The 16,510-nt window shown below is 45.1% G+C and overlaps 2 protein-coding genes across 4 annotated transcripts in view; one reads left to right on the forward strand and one right to left on the reverse strand.

The window, feature by feature from the left end:
* Nucleotides 1-3,656: 3,656 nt before the first annotated feature.
* Nucleotides 3,657-6,858, reverse strand: LOC118884412 (translation initiation factor IF-2-like). Its single transcript, XM_036832062.1, has 2 exons — nt 6,076-6,858; nt 3,657-5,390 (listed from the first exon to the last, which is right to left on the reverse strand). Exons 1-2 carry the CDS (start codon nt 6,856-6,858, stop codon nt 5,193-5,195), a joined length of 981 nt encoding a protein of 326 aa, XP_036687957.1. The 3' UTR covers nt 3,657-5,192.
* The window catches only part of TSC22D1 (TSC22 domain family member 1), a 127,505-nt gene continuing 117,343 nt past the window's right edge, over nt 6,349-16,510 (forward strand). For 2 of the 3 annotated variants that reach the window (XR_005017166.1, XM_036831261.1), the window contains exons 1-2: nt 6,349-6,592; nt 7,058-10,113. Coding sequence is in view for 2 of the 3 variants with exons in the window: in XM_036831261.1 (XP_036687156.1) it covers nt 6,383-6,592; nt 7,058-10,113 (3,266 nt within the window). In the remaining variant the exon portion in view is untranslated. Of the gene's footprint in view, nt 6,603-7,057; nt 10,114-16,510 lie in introns of all 3 variants that reach the window. The other variant, XM_036831262.1, reaches the window with a different exon arrangement.

Raw genomic sequence — 16,510 nt, forward strand, 5'->3', positions numbered from 1 at the left:
AATGAAATTAACTGGGAATGTCAATTTAAGTATAAGTTACCGAAAACTATTTTATTGATTTTCTTCTCCTAAAACATAACCCAGAGTAGAAGGAGAAAAATGAATGACCAAAGGAAAATTCCACACTGAGGAATGACTTCAACAGCCATTCTTTTTTCCTTGAGCTTTGAGACTGGAGATATACCTAAGTGTTTGTGAACCTAATCTTTAAATACGAAGAAATACTGGCTGCCATGGTTTGTTTGTACTTCTTGACTTGGTTTTGGTTCATGTATGGTGGAAGGACAGAGGTCTTCTTGGAATTATGATACAAAGAAAAATAACAAATTTGTTTATTTCTGTAACTTTAAGTATTCAAAAACATGTACAAATACAAATTGGTCCTTAGAACATGTTGGAAAGACTAGATTATTATTGTCCCTATTTTACAGGCTCTCATGTTAAATGAACACTAATTGCTAAAATGGGAAAACATTTATCTTGTCCTGTATAGACAGTGTCCCTCAATTATGTGTGATTAATGCCTTTTTTCCCCCAAGCATTTGACATCTGTTTTTGATCAGTGAAGGATCATCCAACTTATCAAGCTGTTGTTCTGTTCATTTATGTCCAATTCCTACGCAGCCACAGTAGAGACTCTAAAATGTTCATTCTTTCCTAGAATGTCTCTGCATCAGGAGAAAATGGTGCTCCTAGATTCTTTGGAAAAATTAAAACATGAGTATTATGTAGAAATTTAACTTGGGAGCTAGAATTGGCAGGAACCTGATTTAACAATGTGTCTCAAGAGGCAGCTGTGAAGTAAGAGGTGGTTACTCCGTATGGATTTGTGTCTTAACCCTACTACTTGTTGTTGTGAGGCCTCAAACTCTCTGTACCCCACTTTCCTCATTTGCAAAATGGGGTAATTATAGTTCGTACATTATACAGTTGTGAGAATTAGAGATAAAACAAAGCTGTTAGAAAATGTGTGGTTGAGAGTAGGCATTAAATAAATATTAGCGATCATCTGGGGAGATCTGGAGGATTATTTGATTATAAACTTAAAAAAACCCTAAATTAACAAATTATTTCTTTTTTCAAGGTCACTTCACAGTTCTGTAGCAGAAGTTAGAAATGATTTTTTTTTAAGTTGAGAGAAAATTCTCCAAATTAACACATTCGTAAGTCAGCAAAGACTGACTGTGGAAGCATGTGTAACATTTGCATTGGTTCAAACAGGGAAGAAGTCTTTTATCCTCTTCATGTAGAAGAAATGCTATGTGCAATTAGTGTGTGTGCAGCATATCTTCACTGGCATTCAAAAGCATTAAAAGAACACTCCCTAATTTCCAAAAGAGCTTTGAAAAATACTAGTCTCTAGAGGTCAGACTGCTTTTTCAGAAAAATCCCTCAGCACAGAGGCATAGAATCTGAAATTAAGAGGACCTGAGTACCCAGATTTAGGCATAAACCTTGGATGAGTTATTTAACCTCTCTGTGATCACTTACTTCTAAAATGAGAATGATAATGCCTCCTCCTTCAAAGGGTAGAATTTAACAAGCTAATGTATACCAGTGTGCCTTCTGAACCATAAATTCAAATTTCTGTACTTTTTTCCATTTTATAATTGTGTCTCCTTTGAGGATATAAAATTGTTTAGCTGACCAGAAACATTTATATTGAAAATTTAATAAGTGCTGCAAAATTTCATCAGTTACAAGCTAAGCTATACTCATTGAAATTTGAATGAAAAGTTTCAAAATAAGTATTTTGTGCAATTTACAAAAGTCAAATAGCACATACAACTCCTGGTCTCATTTAAAGAATTTTCTAGACAGCAAATTGATTTATAAACATGGTGTAATATCCCTGTGCATAAGTTTCATATGTAAAAATGTGTGACTTTTTCCATGTTTATAACTCATTATTCAAAAATTTGATTTTTTTTTTCAGATGACATTTAAAAGTTACAGATAAGTCCTATTGCAGGACTGAAGCACTGGTTAGCCAGAAAAATTACTGGAGTGGATCAGTGGTGTATTTTCTTCACCCATTTCTCTTTAGTATTTATCTTTGCACTCACAGCCATTCTGAGTCTAAGTATTCCCTTCCTGTTCTTCAAGGGCATTACTTTTGGAGAATTAATTGGTTTTAAATACTGATCTATTTCACAGTTCTCACAAATAGGTAAATTGAGTTATAATGGTCAGGAAAATTTCTATTTTATGGTAGAAAAAACTCTAAACATAGTGAAACTGAGCAGGCGCCCTGTGGGGCTCCCAAGCACAGAGGCCCTTTTTGTCCCCCCATTTCTTCTGGGCAAGACTCCACCTCTGTGACCTTCCCTGAGTTCCAAAGGGTGGATTCGGACAGTTGCTAATCAAGGGAGGGGCCGCCAAGAAACCACCTGAGGCCAGAATCAAGGGAGGGGCCGCCAAGAAACCACCTGAGGCCAGATTAAAGGGACCAGAGAAGCTCATCAAGATGAGGAGATGAGCATCTGAGAGGAGATTGAGGAAGTGCAGGCCCTGCTCACACCCTAATCTTGTCAAAGACCCCGCCTTTGAACTCCTGTTATAAAATCCCTTCATCAGATCCTCTGGGGTTGAGACATTTTCCTGAGGCAGAAGCCCGGCGTGTCTTCCTTTGCCTGGCAAAGCAATAAAGCTATCTTCTTCTACTTCACCCAGAACTCTGTCCCCGAGATTCGATTCAGCACCGGTGTACAGAGAGGTGGAGCTTTCGGTAACAATAGCCAAATATACATGCTGGTTTGCAATGTCACAATAACGAGATTTAAGTGAACACTGCACTATGGACTAATCTTTTCCACAATAGAGAGTAATTCAGAACTACACCTTCAGAATGTAAACAGGTGAAATGCAGTCTTTCAAAAGACAAAGGGTAACTCCAAGTACTGAGTTCAAAGGAATTAATGACTTCATTGCACATAGCAGTGTGCATTTGATATTAATGTAAAAAAAATTCAGACCTTTTAGATTAAAAGGTGGTAACATGGTAACATGGGGTTGTTCAAGTGCTTCGGCTTGTTTTTATGGACTTATATTTATGTATTGCTGTTCATAGAAACGTTGGCAACTGGAGAAAGGAGAGAGAGAGCGATGTTTCTCAAACGCAGGTTGCCGTAATTGCAGAGCTGCTCGTCTATCTCAGTGGGCCTTGATGCAGCCTAACCAGGAATTTGAAGGTGATACGGCAGAGAAAAGTGAAACCCATTTCAAAAGGCTGTATTTTCTATGTCTTACGTTATCCTGAAAAAGTTAAAACAATAACAACTTTCTTTTAAAAGAAATAATATACCCACTAACCCCCAACATCAAAACAGCCCAAAATAACAATACTCATTACTACTGGTTATTAGAAGTATCTGCTTTTACAGGGTTATCTCAATGACTCATTCTGTCAACGCTGGAAGACTTTATTTTTTATAAATTTATTTATTATTTATTTTTGGCTGAGTTGGGTCTTCGTTGCACGCAGGCTTTCTCTAGTTGCAGCGAGCGGGGTTTACTCTTCGTTGCGGTGCGCGGGCTTCTCATTGCAGTGGCTTCTCTTGTTGCGGAGCACGGGCTCTAGGTGCGCGGGCTTCAGTAGTTGTGGCTCGCGGGCTCTAGAGAGCAGGCTCAGTAGCTGTGGCGCACGGGCTTAGTTGTTCCGCAGCGTGTGGGATCTTCGTGGACCAGGGCTCGAACCCGTGTCCCCTGCATTGGCAGGCGGATTCTTAACCACTGCACCACCAGGGAAGTCCGGAAGACTTTATTACATGGGTTTCTTCTGCTTCAAACCCTATCATAGTTGGTGTTTAGGCGGCAGGTATTTAGCTCAACACACCAGGGGGTGTTGAGCTGTTGTCTGGGGTAGTTTAAAATTTTGACCTAAGGCAAGATTTTGAGAGATCTAGAGCATTTTCTTTCACACTGTAGCTCACAAACACATTTTGCCCTACTAAATTCTATTGCAGTTTCAGTTCATTAGGATACTTCCTATTTTCCGTTCAAAAACTGTTGAAAAAAGCATGTCAGAGTTGCATTTCAACAATGAATGGCGGCCATTAATCAGGTGTATTTCTTGCAACAAAAGCTGTTGTAACATTAAAAAAGAAATTATTTTTGTAAAATACACAAATGGCCATAGTTATGTTAAAAAAAACCCCAATCATTCACGTATTAATTCATGAGTAACATAAAACAAGTCCGATCTTTTCAAGTGAATTTGAGTTTTACTACCATGTCATTTTCAATATTTGTGAGCACCTACTCCGGAACTCCACATTAAAAACACGTAGTCCTACCTTTTGGGTTTAGTGGGGGACACCACAGAAAAAGCAACATATCAAAACTTTGATACAGGCTATACGGAGATGTTGAGGGTGCGTTTCTATTCAGTAATAGAATGGTGATATTCCTAACCTCTTGGGGCACAGAATGAGGGGAAAAGTTTAGAGAAACCTAAAGTAACGTGTTGAATCGACAATTATGCCATTTATGTTTTAACAAGCTCCTGAAATACGATTGTAGATCTGGAAGTCTGTGAGACTTACTGAAGCATAGGTCTAACCATAAACGTTCAGTTCCTCAACAACCTAAGTTGAAAAAAAAAAACACATTTCTCCCTAGGGTTTTCTATATTATAATACTTTGTTGTTTTTTAATTCCTGGGCGAGAAGTACACTCTCGCCTAGTAGTAAACAATGCTTAGAGCTAGAATGTTTTGATGTGTAATGCCAGGGAAGCAACTTCCAGTAAACTGCCTCCCATCAACCTAACATTGCTTCTGTAGCACCATGCTCAGATCCATGCAGGTTTTATTATTATTTTTTAAACTGGAATTGCAGATGGTTCTTTCTCTTTTCTAACCTTAAAGGGTAGTCTTCATTGATGATCGTGTTGCCACCATGACTAGGCCAGTTTGTCTTTTAAGTCAAACCTATGCAGGCTACAGCCTGGACAATTAAACGAAAAGCTACCCCTGCTGGAGATAAGCTCCACCTGTTGAGGTCAGTTATTTACTTGGCCGGGCTACTGCTTCCCTCCAGGTAACGACGAATTGCAAGCGCTCCCTCTCCAGACAAGAGCTCAGGCAGTTAACTGCAAACAGCTGCAATATCTGCCGGGCTGGCTAGTCCGTGCCCGTCGAAAAGCGAGGGGACCGCATGGCAGCTGCAACTGCGCTGCACAAAAGGGAGCGTCTATCCCGAGGAGCTACCGGCCTTCCGCGGACGCCGCGGCTCCGAACGCTGGGGCATCCTCCGAGGGGGCGAGGGCCGCGCGGGCCGGGGTCGAGCCCAGGTGCGGCGAGGAGGAGGAGGGCGCCTCCACGCGCCGAGGAAGAAAGCCTGACTCATGTCGTGGCGGCGGCGGACTCCTGGGAACTGAAACTCGTGATGCTGTTGCTGCGGAGAAAAGCCTCATTACCCATTCCGCAGGCGGGGGGACACTACCCAGAGCGCTGACACCCAAGACCCGGGCTCCAGCGGCCTCCGCGAGCCCCTCCCTGCCGCGCCCCCTCCCCTGCCGCGTGCCCGCGCGCGCGCGCGCCGCGCGCCGGCCGCGTGTGAAAAAGGAGCGGACACACCTAACCTGCGCGCGCCCCGCACCCTGCCCCACCCCCACCAGGCCGACTCTCTCCGGCCGACCCGGATTCGCTCCCCCGGCCGAAATTCCCCACCCCCACCAGCGCCGCCGACGTCGGCGCCTCCGCCAGCCTTCGGAAATTTCCGCCAGGAGACCCGGCGCTCGGCGAGGTTCGAAGACCCGCCGCCTCCTCCTCCGCCAGACCCGGCTTTATGTCTGCGGCGCCGGGGCGCATGCGCAGACGCCATCTTCCCTCCTTCTCCTCGGCCAGCCCCCTCCCCCCGCCACCGTCGCCGCCTCCTCTAGCCGGCGGTCGCCCCTCCTCCTCCTGAGCTCGGGCGCTGGTCCCTCCTCTGCCGATGCCGCGAGAGACCCGGGGATACGGTGGAGCCGGAGAAAAGCACTAGTAACAACCACCACAGCCCCCTCTCCGCCCGCCGCCCTCCCTCGGCACCCACCCACTCACCCGCCCCGTTCGCCGACACCGACCAACCCCACCTCTCGTTCCTTTGAACGGCGTCGGCTGCAGTCGCTGCAGCAGCCCCTCTGGCCACCAACGCCGCCGAGAAAGGAGTCGTCGCCGCCGCCTGCGGCCCCCTCCCGCCCGGGCCGCGGGAGCAGCGGGGTGCGGACGAGCCGGCTGCGGAGGAAGAGGACGAGAGCGGCTCGCATCGTCGGCGTTAGCGCACGTCCCGCCGCCCTCCGGGGAGGCTCGGGCGCCGGCCCCTTCCTCCCCGAGGACGTGTGCCGAGCTGAGGCGCCTGCCCGGAGGGAGGAAAATGCTCGGGCTCCATGGCTGCCAGTGATGGAGAGGTCCCTGGGCTCCCGCTGCCACCGCCGCCGCCGCGCCCCGGCCGTGATCCGCGAGGACCCGGCGTCTCTGCGCGCCCGCCCGCGCCCCGTTGCTGGGCTCACCGTACCCGGCGCCCCGCCGCCGCCCCGCTCCGAGCCTCGCCGCGCCGGCCCCAGCCGCGGCCAGCGTTTCCTCACGGAGCAGCCGCCGCGAGCCCAGGGGGTTTGAAAGGGTCCGCGGGGCGTGGGGGGAGGGCCGAGCGGGGCCGGCGGGGCCGGTGGGGCCGGTGGGGCCGGGAAGGGAGGTTTGAGCCACACTGAGCTCAGGGTTCGCCGGCGGCGGCGGGGCTGGGGGTGGCGAGGGGAAGGCGACACTCGCTCGGCGCCGCCTTCGTGCAGAGCGACCGGGAGGGTTTTGCAGCGGCCGCCGCCGCCGCGGCGGGAGGAGGGGTGGAGGTGGCTTCGGAGTTGTCCGGAGAAGGTGGGCATTTCTCGGCTTTCCCACCCCCTCCCCTAGCCTCCCCCCTCCCCTGGTCTTCCCCTCCCTCCTGCCCCGCACCCCACGTGAAGCGGAATATAAAGGGGGGTGTGAGGCTAGAGGGGAAAGTGAATGGTGAAGGACTGAAGGGGTTCCCCCTTCGGGTCCCCGGCTGTTCTGTTCACCCTCGTTCATCCTCCCTTCCCGAAGCTCGCCCTCGAAGGCAGAAGCGACCGGCGCCTTCGGCTGAGAAGGAGGAGGAGGAGGAATCGCGCCGGGCAGAGCGTCAGGTCCCGTTTTCCTCCTCGGCGTCTTGAATACAAAGATTACGGTGCAGAAGGAAATTGCACTCGCCTCCTCCGCCCCCCGGTACCCAACACAATGCACCAGCCGCCCGAGTCCACTGCCGCCGCGGCCGCGGCCGCTGCAGACATTAGTGCTAGGAAGATGGCGCACCCGGCAATGTTCCCTCGAAGGGGCAGTGGTGGTGGCAGCGCCTCTGCTCTCAGTGCAGCAGGTACCGGCGTTGGTAGTAGTGCCCCATCTTCCGAGGATTTTCCGCCTCCGTCGCTGCTCCAGCCGCCACCCCCTGCAGCATCTTCTCTGTCGGGACCACAGCCTCCGCCTCCACAAAGCCTGAACCTCCTTTCGCAGGCTCAGCTGCAGGCACAGCCTCTTGCGCCAGGCGGAACTCAAATGAAAAAGAAAAGTGGCTTCCAGATAACGAGCGTGACCCCGGCTCAGATCTCTGCCAGCATGAGCTCTAACAACAGCATCGCAGAGGACACCGAAAGCTACGACGATCTGGATGAATCTCACACAGAAGATCTGTCGTCTTCCGAGATCCTTGATGTGTCACTTTCCAGGGCTACCGACTTAGGGGAGCCTGAACGCAGCTCCTCAGAAGAAACTCTCAATAACTTCCAGGAAGCCGAGACACCTGGGGCAGTCTCTCCCAACCAGCCTCCCCTTCCTCAGCCTCATTTGCCTCACCTTCCACAACAGAATGTTGTGATCAATGGGAATGCTCATCCCCACTCCCTCCATCACCACCCTCATATTCATCATGGGCACCACCTCCATCATGGGCACCACCATCCATCCCATGCCGGTGTGGCCAGTACACCCATTCCGGGAGGGCCGCCCTCAAGCCCAGTATCCAGAAAACTGTCTACAACTGGAAGCTCTGACAGTGTTATGCCAGTTGCACCAACTTCTGCCGTATCATCGAGTGGCTCACCTGCATCTGTAATGACTAGTATCCGTGCTCCGAGTACAAGCGGCAGTATAGGTATAAATTCTGTTACAGGCACTAATACGATGAATAATGTCAACATTACGGCTGTGGGTGGTTTTAATCCTAACGTGACCAGCAGCATGCTTGCTAATGCTAATTTAAGCGCGAGCAGCGTTCCCAGTGCTGCCGGTGTGAGCGTTGGGCCTGGAGTGAGCAGCGGTGTTAACGTGACTCTCTTGAGCGGCCTGGGCAACGGTACGATTTCGTCCTCCGCTCTCATTAACAGCACTGCCAGTGCAGCTGCAGGGATGACTGTAGGATCAGTTTCAAGTCAGCAGCAACAGCCGACAGTTAACACGTCCAGGTTCAGAGTTGTGAAGTTAGATTCGAGTTCCGAGCCCTTCAAAAAAGGTAGATGGACTTGCACCGAGTTCTATGAAAAAGAAAACGCCGTCCCCGCCGCCGAAGGGGTGGTGATCAATAAAGCAGTGGAAAGTGTAAAACAAAACCCGACGGAAGTGACTTCTGAGAGGGAGAGCACCAGCGGGAGCTCAGTGAGCAGTAGTGTCAGCACCCTGAGTCACTACACGGAGAGTGTGGGGAGCGGAGAGGTGGGAGCCCCGGCTGCCGTGCTGCAGCAGCCGCCCGCTCTTCCAGGCGTCGCCCTGCCGCAGATGGACTTCAGTAGCGCTGCTCCGGCGGGCATTTCAGCAGTTAGCCTGCCGCAGAGTATTTCTCAGTCACAGATCTCGCAAGTACCGTTACAGCCTCAAGAACTGAGCTATCAGCAGAAGCAGGGTCTTCAACCGGTACCTCTGCAAGCCGCTCTCAGTGCTGCAGCGGGTGTCCAGCCATCACCTGTGAGCGTGGTGGGTGTACCTTCAGCTCTAGGTCAGCAGCCTTCCGTTTCCAGCCTGGCTCAGCCCCAACTGCCGTATTCTCAGGCGGCCCCTCCGGCGCAGGCTCCCCTGCCAGGCACACCACCCCAGCAGTTACACTATGGACAGCAGCTGCCGGCTCTTTCCACACAGGTGGCCCCAAGCCACGGTCCGTCAGTGACTCCGAATGCTGCTTCCGAGTATGTTCAGCAGCAGCCGATTCTGCAAACGGCAGTGTCCTCTGGACAGCCCACTTCTGCGGGGGTGGGAGCAGGAGCCGCGGTGATTCCTATGGCTCAGCCACAGAGCATCCAGCTGCCAGCGCAGCCCGCAGCAGTCCAGGCGCAGCCCGCAGGGGCATCTGGCCAACCTGCTGGCCCGGCGCAGACGGCAGTGTCTGCTGTACCTCCTGGCAGTCAAATTGCAAATATTGGTCAACAGGCAAACCTACCTACAGCAGCACAGCAGCCCTCTACCCAAATCACACCTTCAGTTATCCCGCAAGGTGCTCCTCCATCTTCACAGATAGTTCCACCCGCTCAAGCTGCGATTCTTCATCAGGGAGTTCAAGCTAGTGCTTCAGGCCTCCCTCAACAGTTGGTCATTGCACCCCAGAGTACCTTGTTAACTGTGCCTCCCCAGCCGCAGGGAGTAGAGTCAGTAGCTCCAGGAGTTGTTTCGCAGCAGTTGCCTGCAGTTAGTCCTTTGCCCTCTGCTAGTAGTATTTCTGTTACGAATCAGGTTAGTTCGGCTGGTCCTTCTGGAATGCCTCCTGTCCCAACAAACTTGGTTCCATCACAGAATATAGCACAAGCCCCTGCCACTCAAAATGGTAATTTGGTTCAAAGTGTCAGTCAGCCTCCCTTGATAGCAGCATCTAATGTAAATTTGCCTTTGGCGCAGCAGATGCCACTAAGTTCTACTCAGTTCTCTGCACAATCATTAGCTCAGGCAATTGGAAGCCAAATTGAAGATGCCAGGCGCCCAGCGGAACCCTCCTTAGTTGGCTTACCTCAGACTATCAGTGGTGACAGTGGGGGAATGTCAGCAGTTTCAGATGGGAGTAGCAGCAGCCTAGGAGCCTCTGCTTCTCTTTTCCCGTTGAAGGTGCTACCGCTGACGACACCCCTGGTGGATGGCGAGGATGAGAGGTAAGGTCATGCCATGTTTCTGCAGACACTCGGCAGATTCAGAGTTAATCTATTTAGTAGCTATGTATATGCACAAGATTAGTCTAAAGCATTATATATTTCTTCCTTTTTGTATGTGAAACTGCGTTTTTCTGGTAAGTTTTCTAGAGCAAGAGCGTTAATGGAGCAGTCTCAAACTAGTTGGTCAGGAAGTGGTATAAGTATTGTGTAAACACTATTTGACAGGATAGTTTTTGAGCATTAAGACTAGGTCTGGGAGCACCGAGTGGTTTTGTTATTTATAAAATGGTTTTTAGAGTTATTAGTTTTTGCTAATCCGTCTAATAGCTAATCTGTTCTTTTGAATTACGAAAATCATTATGATCATCTCTCGGGCACGGGAGGGGAGGTTGTGGTTCCCACATTTGTTTCTCCTTTACTGGACAGGACAACCCTTTTCAGTTCTACTGTGTTTGCTCTTAGTCTGTGAAAGATAACGTTAGCTGCTTTTCCTCATCAGATATTATAGGAAAGATGACCTAAGCTGGGTTATACAGGTTGCCCTCAAACTAATTGACCAACTTTTTGTGTACTTATCTAATGGTCGTTTCATCTGAACAGTAAAGGAATGGGAATCTTAAAAAGTGTTTCGTGGGGTAGGAGGCCATACACTCTTAAAAATAACCAGATTTATCGTTGATGGTAGTATGCTGTGCATTTTTCCTTTTGCATAGTAGATCAAGGTGGTAGCCATTTTAAAGGGTAAAGAAACAAAAGTCTTGGAGGGTTGAATTTATAGAGACATGAAACCGACTTGGCGCTCCTACAGTCTACTCCACCTGTTCTCCTCTTCTCTTACCAAAAAAAAATACATAAAGCCTAAAGTACATTATTAAACCAGCGTTTTCTTAATTGGATTGGAAATAATGTGATAATCATGTTTATTGAATCAGATTGTGTCTTTGAAGCTGGCTAGCTAGAAAAGTTGTGAAATCTCTCATGCTACTACATGGCTTTAAACTAAGTTGATTTTTAAAGGAATGTTCTTTTCACAGATTTGCCAGTCTGTGACTAACCTTGATCAGAATAATATAGGAGTTATGACAAAGGCTATTCATTTTCACTGTGGAACTTTGAATAAGCTTGAAAGATACTTAATTATTTTAGTATTAGTTGGAGATTTTTGTGATTGAACTTTTATCAAACCAGTTGGAACATTTACGTTCAAAATGTATATCTGTGGTTTTCCCTTTGGAAATGTTGAGCATATTTCAAAAGAATTGCAGTTTTAGAAAAACAAAGGCCTAATGTTTCAGTGAGGTTTTCATGTTTTTTTTTTTTTTTTAGTTACTTAAAAGATATAAGGTAAAGGCATGATTAATTGAAATAATTTAAAGTCTTGTCTTTCAAGATTTTTATTATTTTTCTAAGTCATATAATTAAAATCTCGTTACCTAGCCAAATGTATTCTGTATCATGTGTACAAAACTGTACATTAAAAGATAGACCTCTTCTAGGAGGTGGTTTCCTTAATAGTCCTATTATAATTATTGTTAAACCTTTATATGTATCAAATCATACTAATACTTATCTGTAATTTTAAAGAATTATTTACCCCAAATATTAATATGTTCTAAATTTAAAGGGTGTGATCTGAGTAAAGCCCACGGGTACATTATGTGGATGCTAAATTTAGAGAAATAAAAGATGGGTCAGATACACAAATGAAAACCACATATTTTGAATTCAAACCTGCCATGATTTTTGCTAATTACTGTTTGTGGTCTCCTGGCATGACATTCTCCTTTTTTGTTTTCCTCCTGGTGGTAGGGCATGATAGAGCTTTCCACAACATGCTGTTCCAGATGATTAAAGTCAGGAGACTTTACAGCTAGGTTTTTAACTGTAGAGATAGAGTCCCCGTTTAAGATATTACTACAAAATTAATTTTTCCGTATAGTAACTGAGAGGAAGATTAATTAGGGGCAAATTATGTAGGAAGGTTTGAAATTAAAGGGACAAAAACAGATACTGAGAAATATGATTAAATATTGGTATAAAGTAACTTGAGTTGACTGTACCTGTTTGAATGAACTACATATCTGAGCCTTTGTTAACATCAAAGTCAAGTCGTCAAAACCAGAAAATTTTTTTTCAGAGGTATCCTTTAAATTCTGAAAAATCAAAATGACCCCTAAAATACCTGTAAAGGTCAGATAGGGTAAATTTGTATATTTTTTTCTTTGTGTTTTCCTGCAGATTATTTCTTTTATCACTGTAGTTTGGAAAAAGAAATGTGTTTCATTTAAATTGGTTCTTGGAAGGCAATTTGAGAATATCTGCACGAGAAAAAAGTGATAATGAGTTTCTATTTATTTTTTTAAAATGTTAATGGTTAAAAAAATTCTTTTTACTTTTCCTTCCCATGTTAGTTTCTGGGTCACTTGCGTCTTCTGGGCTTGGTCACCTATTAGTCTCCCATGGGAGAAAAGAGTACATTGTAATTTCAGTATTATGACTTAGAAAACACGTTAACAATAAAACTTTTGGATGGTAGGACAAATGAAGATTCGTTGTTCTTTAGTCATCTTTTGAAATAATATTCTAACACTTTAAATTTTAAAATATTTCTAACACGTGGAAAATGCTTTCAGTTGGCTACTGGTAGAGACTGTGAAGATCAGAAACATGGATCAGGCATTAAGATTATGTATCTAGTTTTTAAAAAATCATTCTCATTAAAAAGTTCTTAATGTCTCACGTTAGCCTTTAATGTGAACTTATTTTTACAACACAGGGAAGATACAGGTATTTCACACTGATATATAGTCTTTAGTGTTTTGTGATTGTTAATACAGCCTCTTCTGTGAAATTAATTGGTCAAACTTCTATTCATCCTTCAAGGCTCAGCTCAGATGTTCCCTCTGAAGCAGTCTCTTCACCCAGGGAATGTTGTTTCCTTAGCCCTTTTTAGTGTTCCTCTATTCAAGGCACTGCACACATTCAGTTTGAATTATGTTTACCCATTTTCCCCACAAGACTGTGGGTTCCTCAAGGGCAAGAGCTAAATCTTTTTTGAACGGATTAATGAGCAGACCTTTCTCTGCTTTTTTATCATGATTTAAAATTTGTATTGTCTCTCACCTTAAGCACAACTGTTCAGGTTGTAGGATCATATAATTAAATGCAACAAAGTGAAAAGAAATGAATGAAAATACTTGCTTTTTCTACCTCTTTTGCCTTTTCATACCTTGAGGTGAATTGATGTCTATCTTTAAATACAGTGCCTGTTATACAGTTGGCCCTCATATTTATTAAAGAGGAATGAGTTTTCTTATCAAGTAGGAGTAATACTCATTTTACCTACTTCTTAGGATGGTAGCATCAGATAAAATACTTTAACTGTAAAATACTAAATTATAAGTTTTAATTTTTATTTAGGTTGTACCTGCACAGTTTAAAGAGCCAAATAGTTTACATGGTTATCAAAACAAACAAAAGCTTCCTGCCTGCTTCATTTCCGAGAAGCAATCACTTTCACCTCTTAGATAATGACTGTGATATTTACCTCTTAGTCTCTAACTGCTTGTATTGCTACTAGATGTGCAACATAGCCAGGTGGTTAGGAGCATGGACCCTGGAATTAGACTGCTTAGGTCTGATCCATCCTCTATTGTTAACTAGCTGCTTAACCTCTCTGGGCCTCAGTTTGCTCATTTTAAAAAGTGAGGAAAATAGTACCTATCTCATAGGGTTGTTACAAGAATTCAATGAATTTGCAAAGCCCTTAGAACTGTTTCTAACTCATATGCCCTATATGTGTGTGTTAAATAAAATACTCCTTACTTTTTTAAAAAAATACATTTCTTTCTTTCTTTCTTTCTTTTTGGCTGCATTGGGTCTTTGTTGCTGTGCGCGGGCTTTCCTTAGTCGCGGTGCTCGGGCTTCTCGTCGCCGTGGCTTCTCGTCGCCGTGGCTTCTCTCGTTGCGGAGCCGGGCTCTAGGCGCGCGGGCTCGGTAGTTGTGGCTCGCGGGCTCTAGAGCGCAGCCTCGGTAGTTGTGGCGCACGGGCTTAGTTGCTCCGCGGCATGTGGGATCTTCCCGGACCAGGGCTCAAACCCGTGTCCCCTGCATTGGCAGGTGGATTCTTAGCCACTGCGCCACCAGGGAAGTCCATCCTTGCTTTTGTTTTTGGCTTTATTAACTTCCTGGGTAGAAAATGAAGATTAACTTTGTCATGACCTACTCAGCTGGTCCTCTTACCTCCTGGTCCCCCCTCCTCTTAATAGTTATGATTGCATCACTATTGATTATTCAGTGTTCTTGTAAAATATGATTACTTTTCCTGTCCTGTCTAATGTTCTGCACTCGCCTCCCTCCTCCCACCCCAGCCATCTAGTATGTGTGGTACACTTATATATATATTTCTGTACACTATTTAGCATTTAGAAATGTTAGTGGGTTCCCCCACCCCAAGTTTTCATCTGTCATCATCTGTTCCCTCCAAGTTGCCTTTCTCCCCACTTTTGTATGTTTTGGGCTTAACCTTTTATGATAGAGCCTTTCCTCAGACGTCTGGCAATTCTTGGTCCTCTGCTTGTACTTAAGCGTAGGAGACTAAAGAGCTGATAAGAAGTTCTCAATGTGACTTGCTGACTGTTAGCTTTACCATAGGATGATTTGGCTGGAATTCATTGTCTCCACCCACCCTGCCCCCCCTTAGTTTTCTCTGTAGTAATCACTGATTCATCATTTCATCAGATGTCCCTTGAGATGTTCAGACATATCAGGTACTGTTATCAATTTTATCTTCCTGAGGAAGTCTCTCTCATATTTCTCTGAGCTTCATTCTGGACTGATTGCCTTTTAGACTTGGTATGCAACTATTAGTATTTGGGGGATTCCTTTCACTGTCTTCTGTGGTTGGATCTCCATTTTCCAGTGACTCATGTCATTATTCATTCTTGGCTCACTTGATGTTTTAAAATGGCTTTTGCTTACCCTGTTACTTGTTTGATTCTTCGGTTAGGTAAAGAATACTGGATTGGAAATTGTATTATTTTATAATTTTGCTCCATGGCTTTCTAGCTTCCACGTTGCTTTTGAGAAGTTTGAAGCCATTCTCATTCCTTATATATATTACATGTGACCTGTGTGTATGTGTTTTGTTTTTTCTTTTTTTCCCCTGTACTCTTGTTTATTCTCTCTTTCCATCCCTTCTCTCTTTCTTTAAATCTCTGAAAGCTTTTAAAATTGTATCTGTTTTTAGTGTTCTGAAATTTTACGATGATGGGTTCTTATGTGGGTTTTGTTTCATTCAGGGTGCTGAGTACTGGTGTCCCCTTTCAGTCTGGAAACATCTTTTAATTCTGGGACTTTTTCTTGAATGAGGTTGTTGATTATTTCTTTCCAATTTCTTTTTTCTTTCTCAAACTCCTTTTATTGGGATAACGGACCTTCTTGACCAGTCTTCTAATTTTCCCATATTTTCTTTCCTATTTGCCATCTCTTTTTCTTTTTGCTTTACTTCTATTGAGTTTCCATCTATTATCATGTATTTGATTTCCAAGAGCTTTTGTCTTTGGTCCTTTTAAATAATATCTGTCCTGTTCTAGTAGCAATAGTACTTTCTCTTAGCTGTCTGATCTCTGTGTGATCTTTGTCCTCCAGTTTTTGCTTTCTTAGTTTTTATTTGTTCGGTCTTTATCTTTTGTGCTATAGCCTTTCCGTAGATGGTGGTTGTGTGTGAGAGTAGGGGAGTAAAATGCTGATTCAAAATTCTGAGAGTCTCGTTAGCTTTGCTTTATGGTCACCTGGCCGAGCATCCCCGTATATGTCTCTTCACTCAGTCAGCTTGTTTTCAGTATGTTCTCCCGCATACTGTTGTGCCTCATTTCCTCAGTCCTGGGATCTTGTGTTTTATATTCACCAGACAATATATTTTCAGTTTTTTTGTTGGGGCTGGGGAGGGGCAGTTGGGATTTGTGGGGCTGGTTGCTTCTTAAACAGACTTTTAAACAATCTTCCTTATTTTAGCACTCTCTCTCTCCCACATCCCACTTCAGATGTATGTGGTACTGCCAATTCCTGAGTCTTTTGGGGATTTTACAGTTTAAATTGAGTTTGTTCTTGGCTTTCCCCACTGTTTGCTAAAGATTTGATTTCCTAGTGTTTGCTAAATAAGTCATTTGTCACTCAACCATCTGCTTTCCAGCTTCCAAATTTTTGTTGCTATTGTCTTTTCCACCCGTTCTCTCAGTTTTTGTGGGTTTATGGCTTTATATCTTTAAAAATTCCTTTTCTGTCATTTTAGTGGGGTTTTTAGGAAAGGAGTGTAAAATAGATGTGCATTTAACATTACACATCTATTTCAGTTGTAGAATACTGCACTGTTAAATGTAAAGAATGATACTAATTT

Source organism: Balaenoptera musculus, chromosome 18 (genome assembly GCF_009873245.2).
Source record: "Balaenoptera musculus isolate JJ_BM4_2016_0621 chromosome 18, mBalMus1.pri.v3, whole genome shotgun sequence".
Lineage (NCBI taxonomy): Eukaryota > Metazoa > Chordata > Mammalia > Artiodactyla > Balaenopteridae > Balaenoptera > Balaenoptera musculus.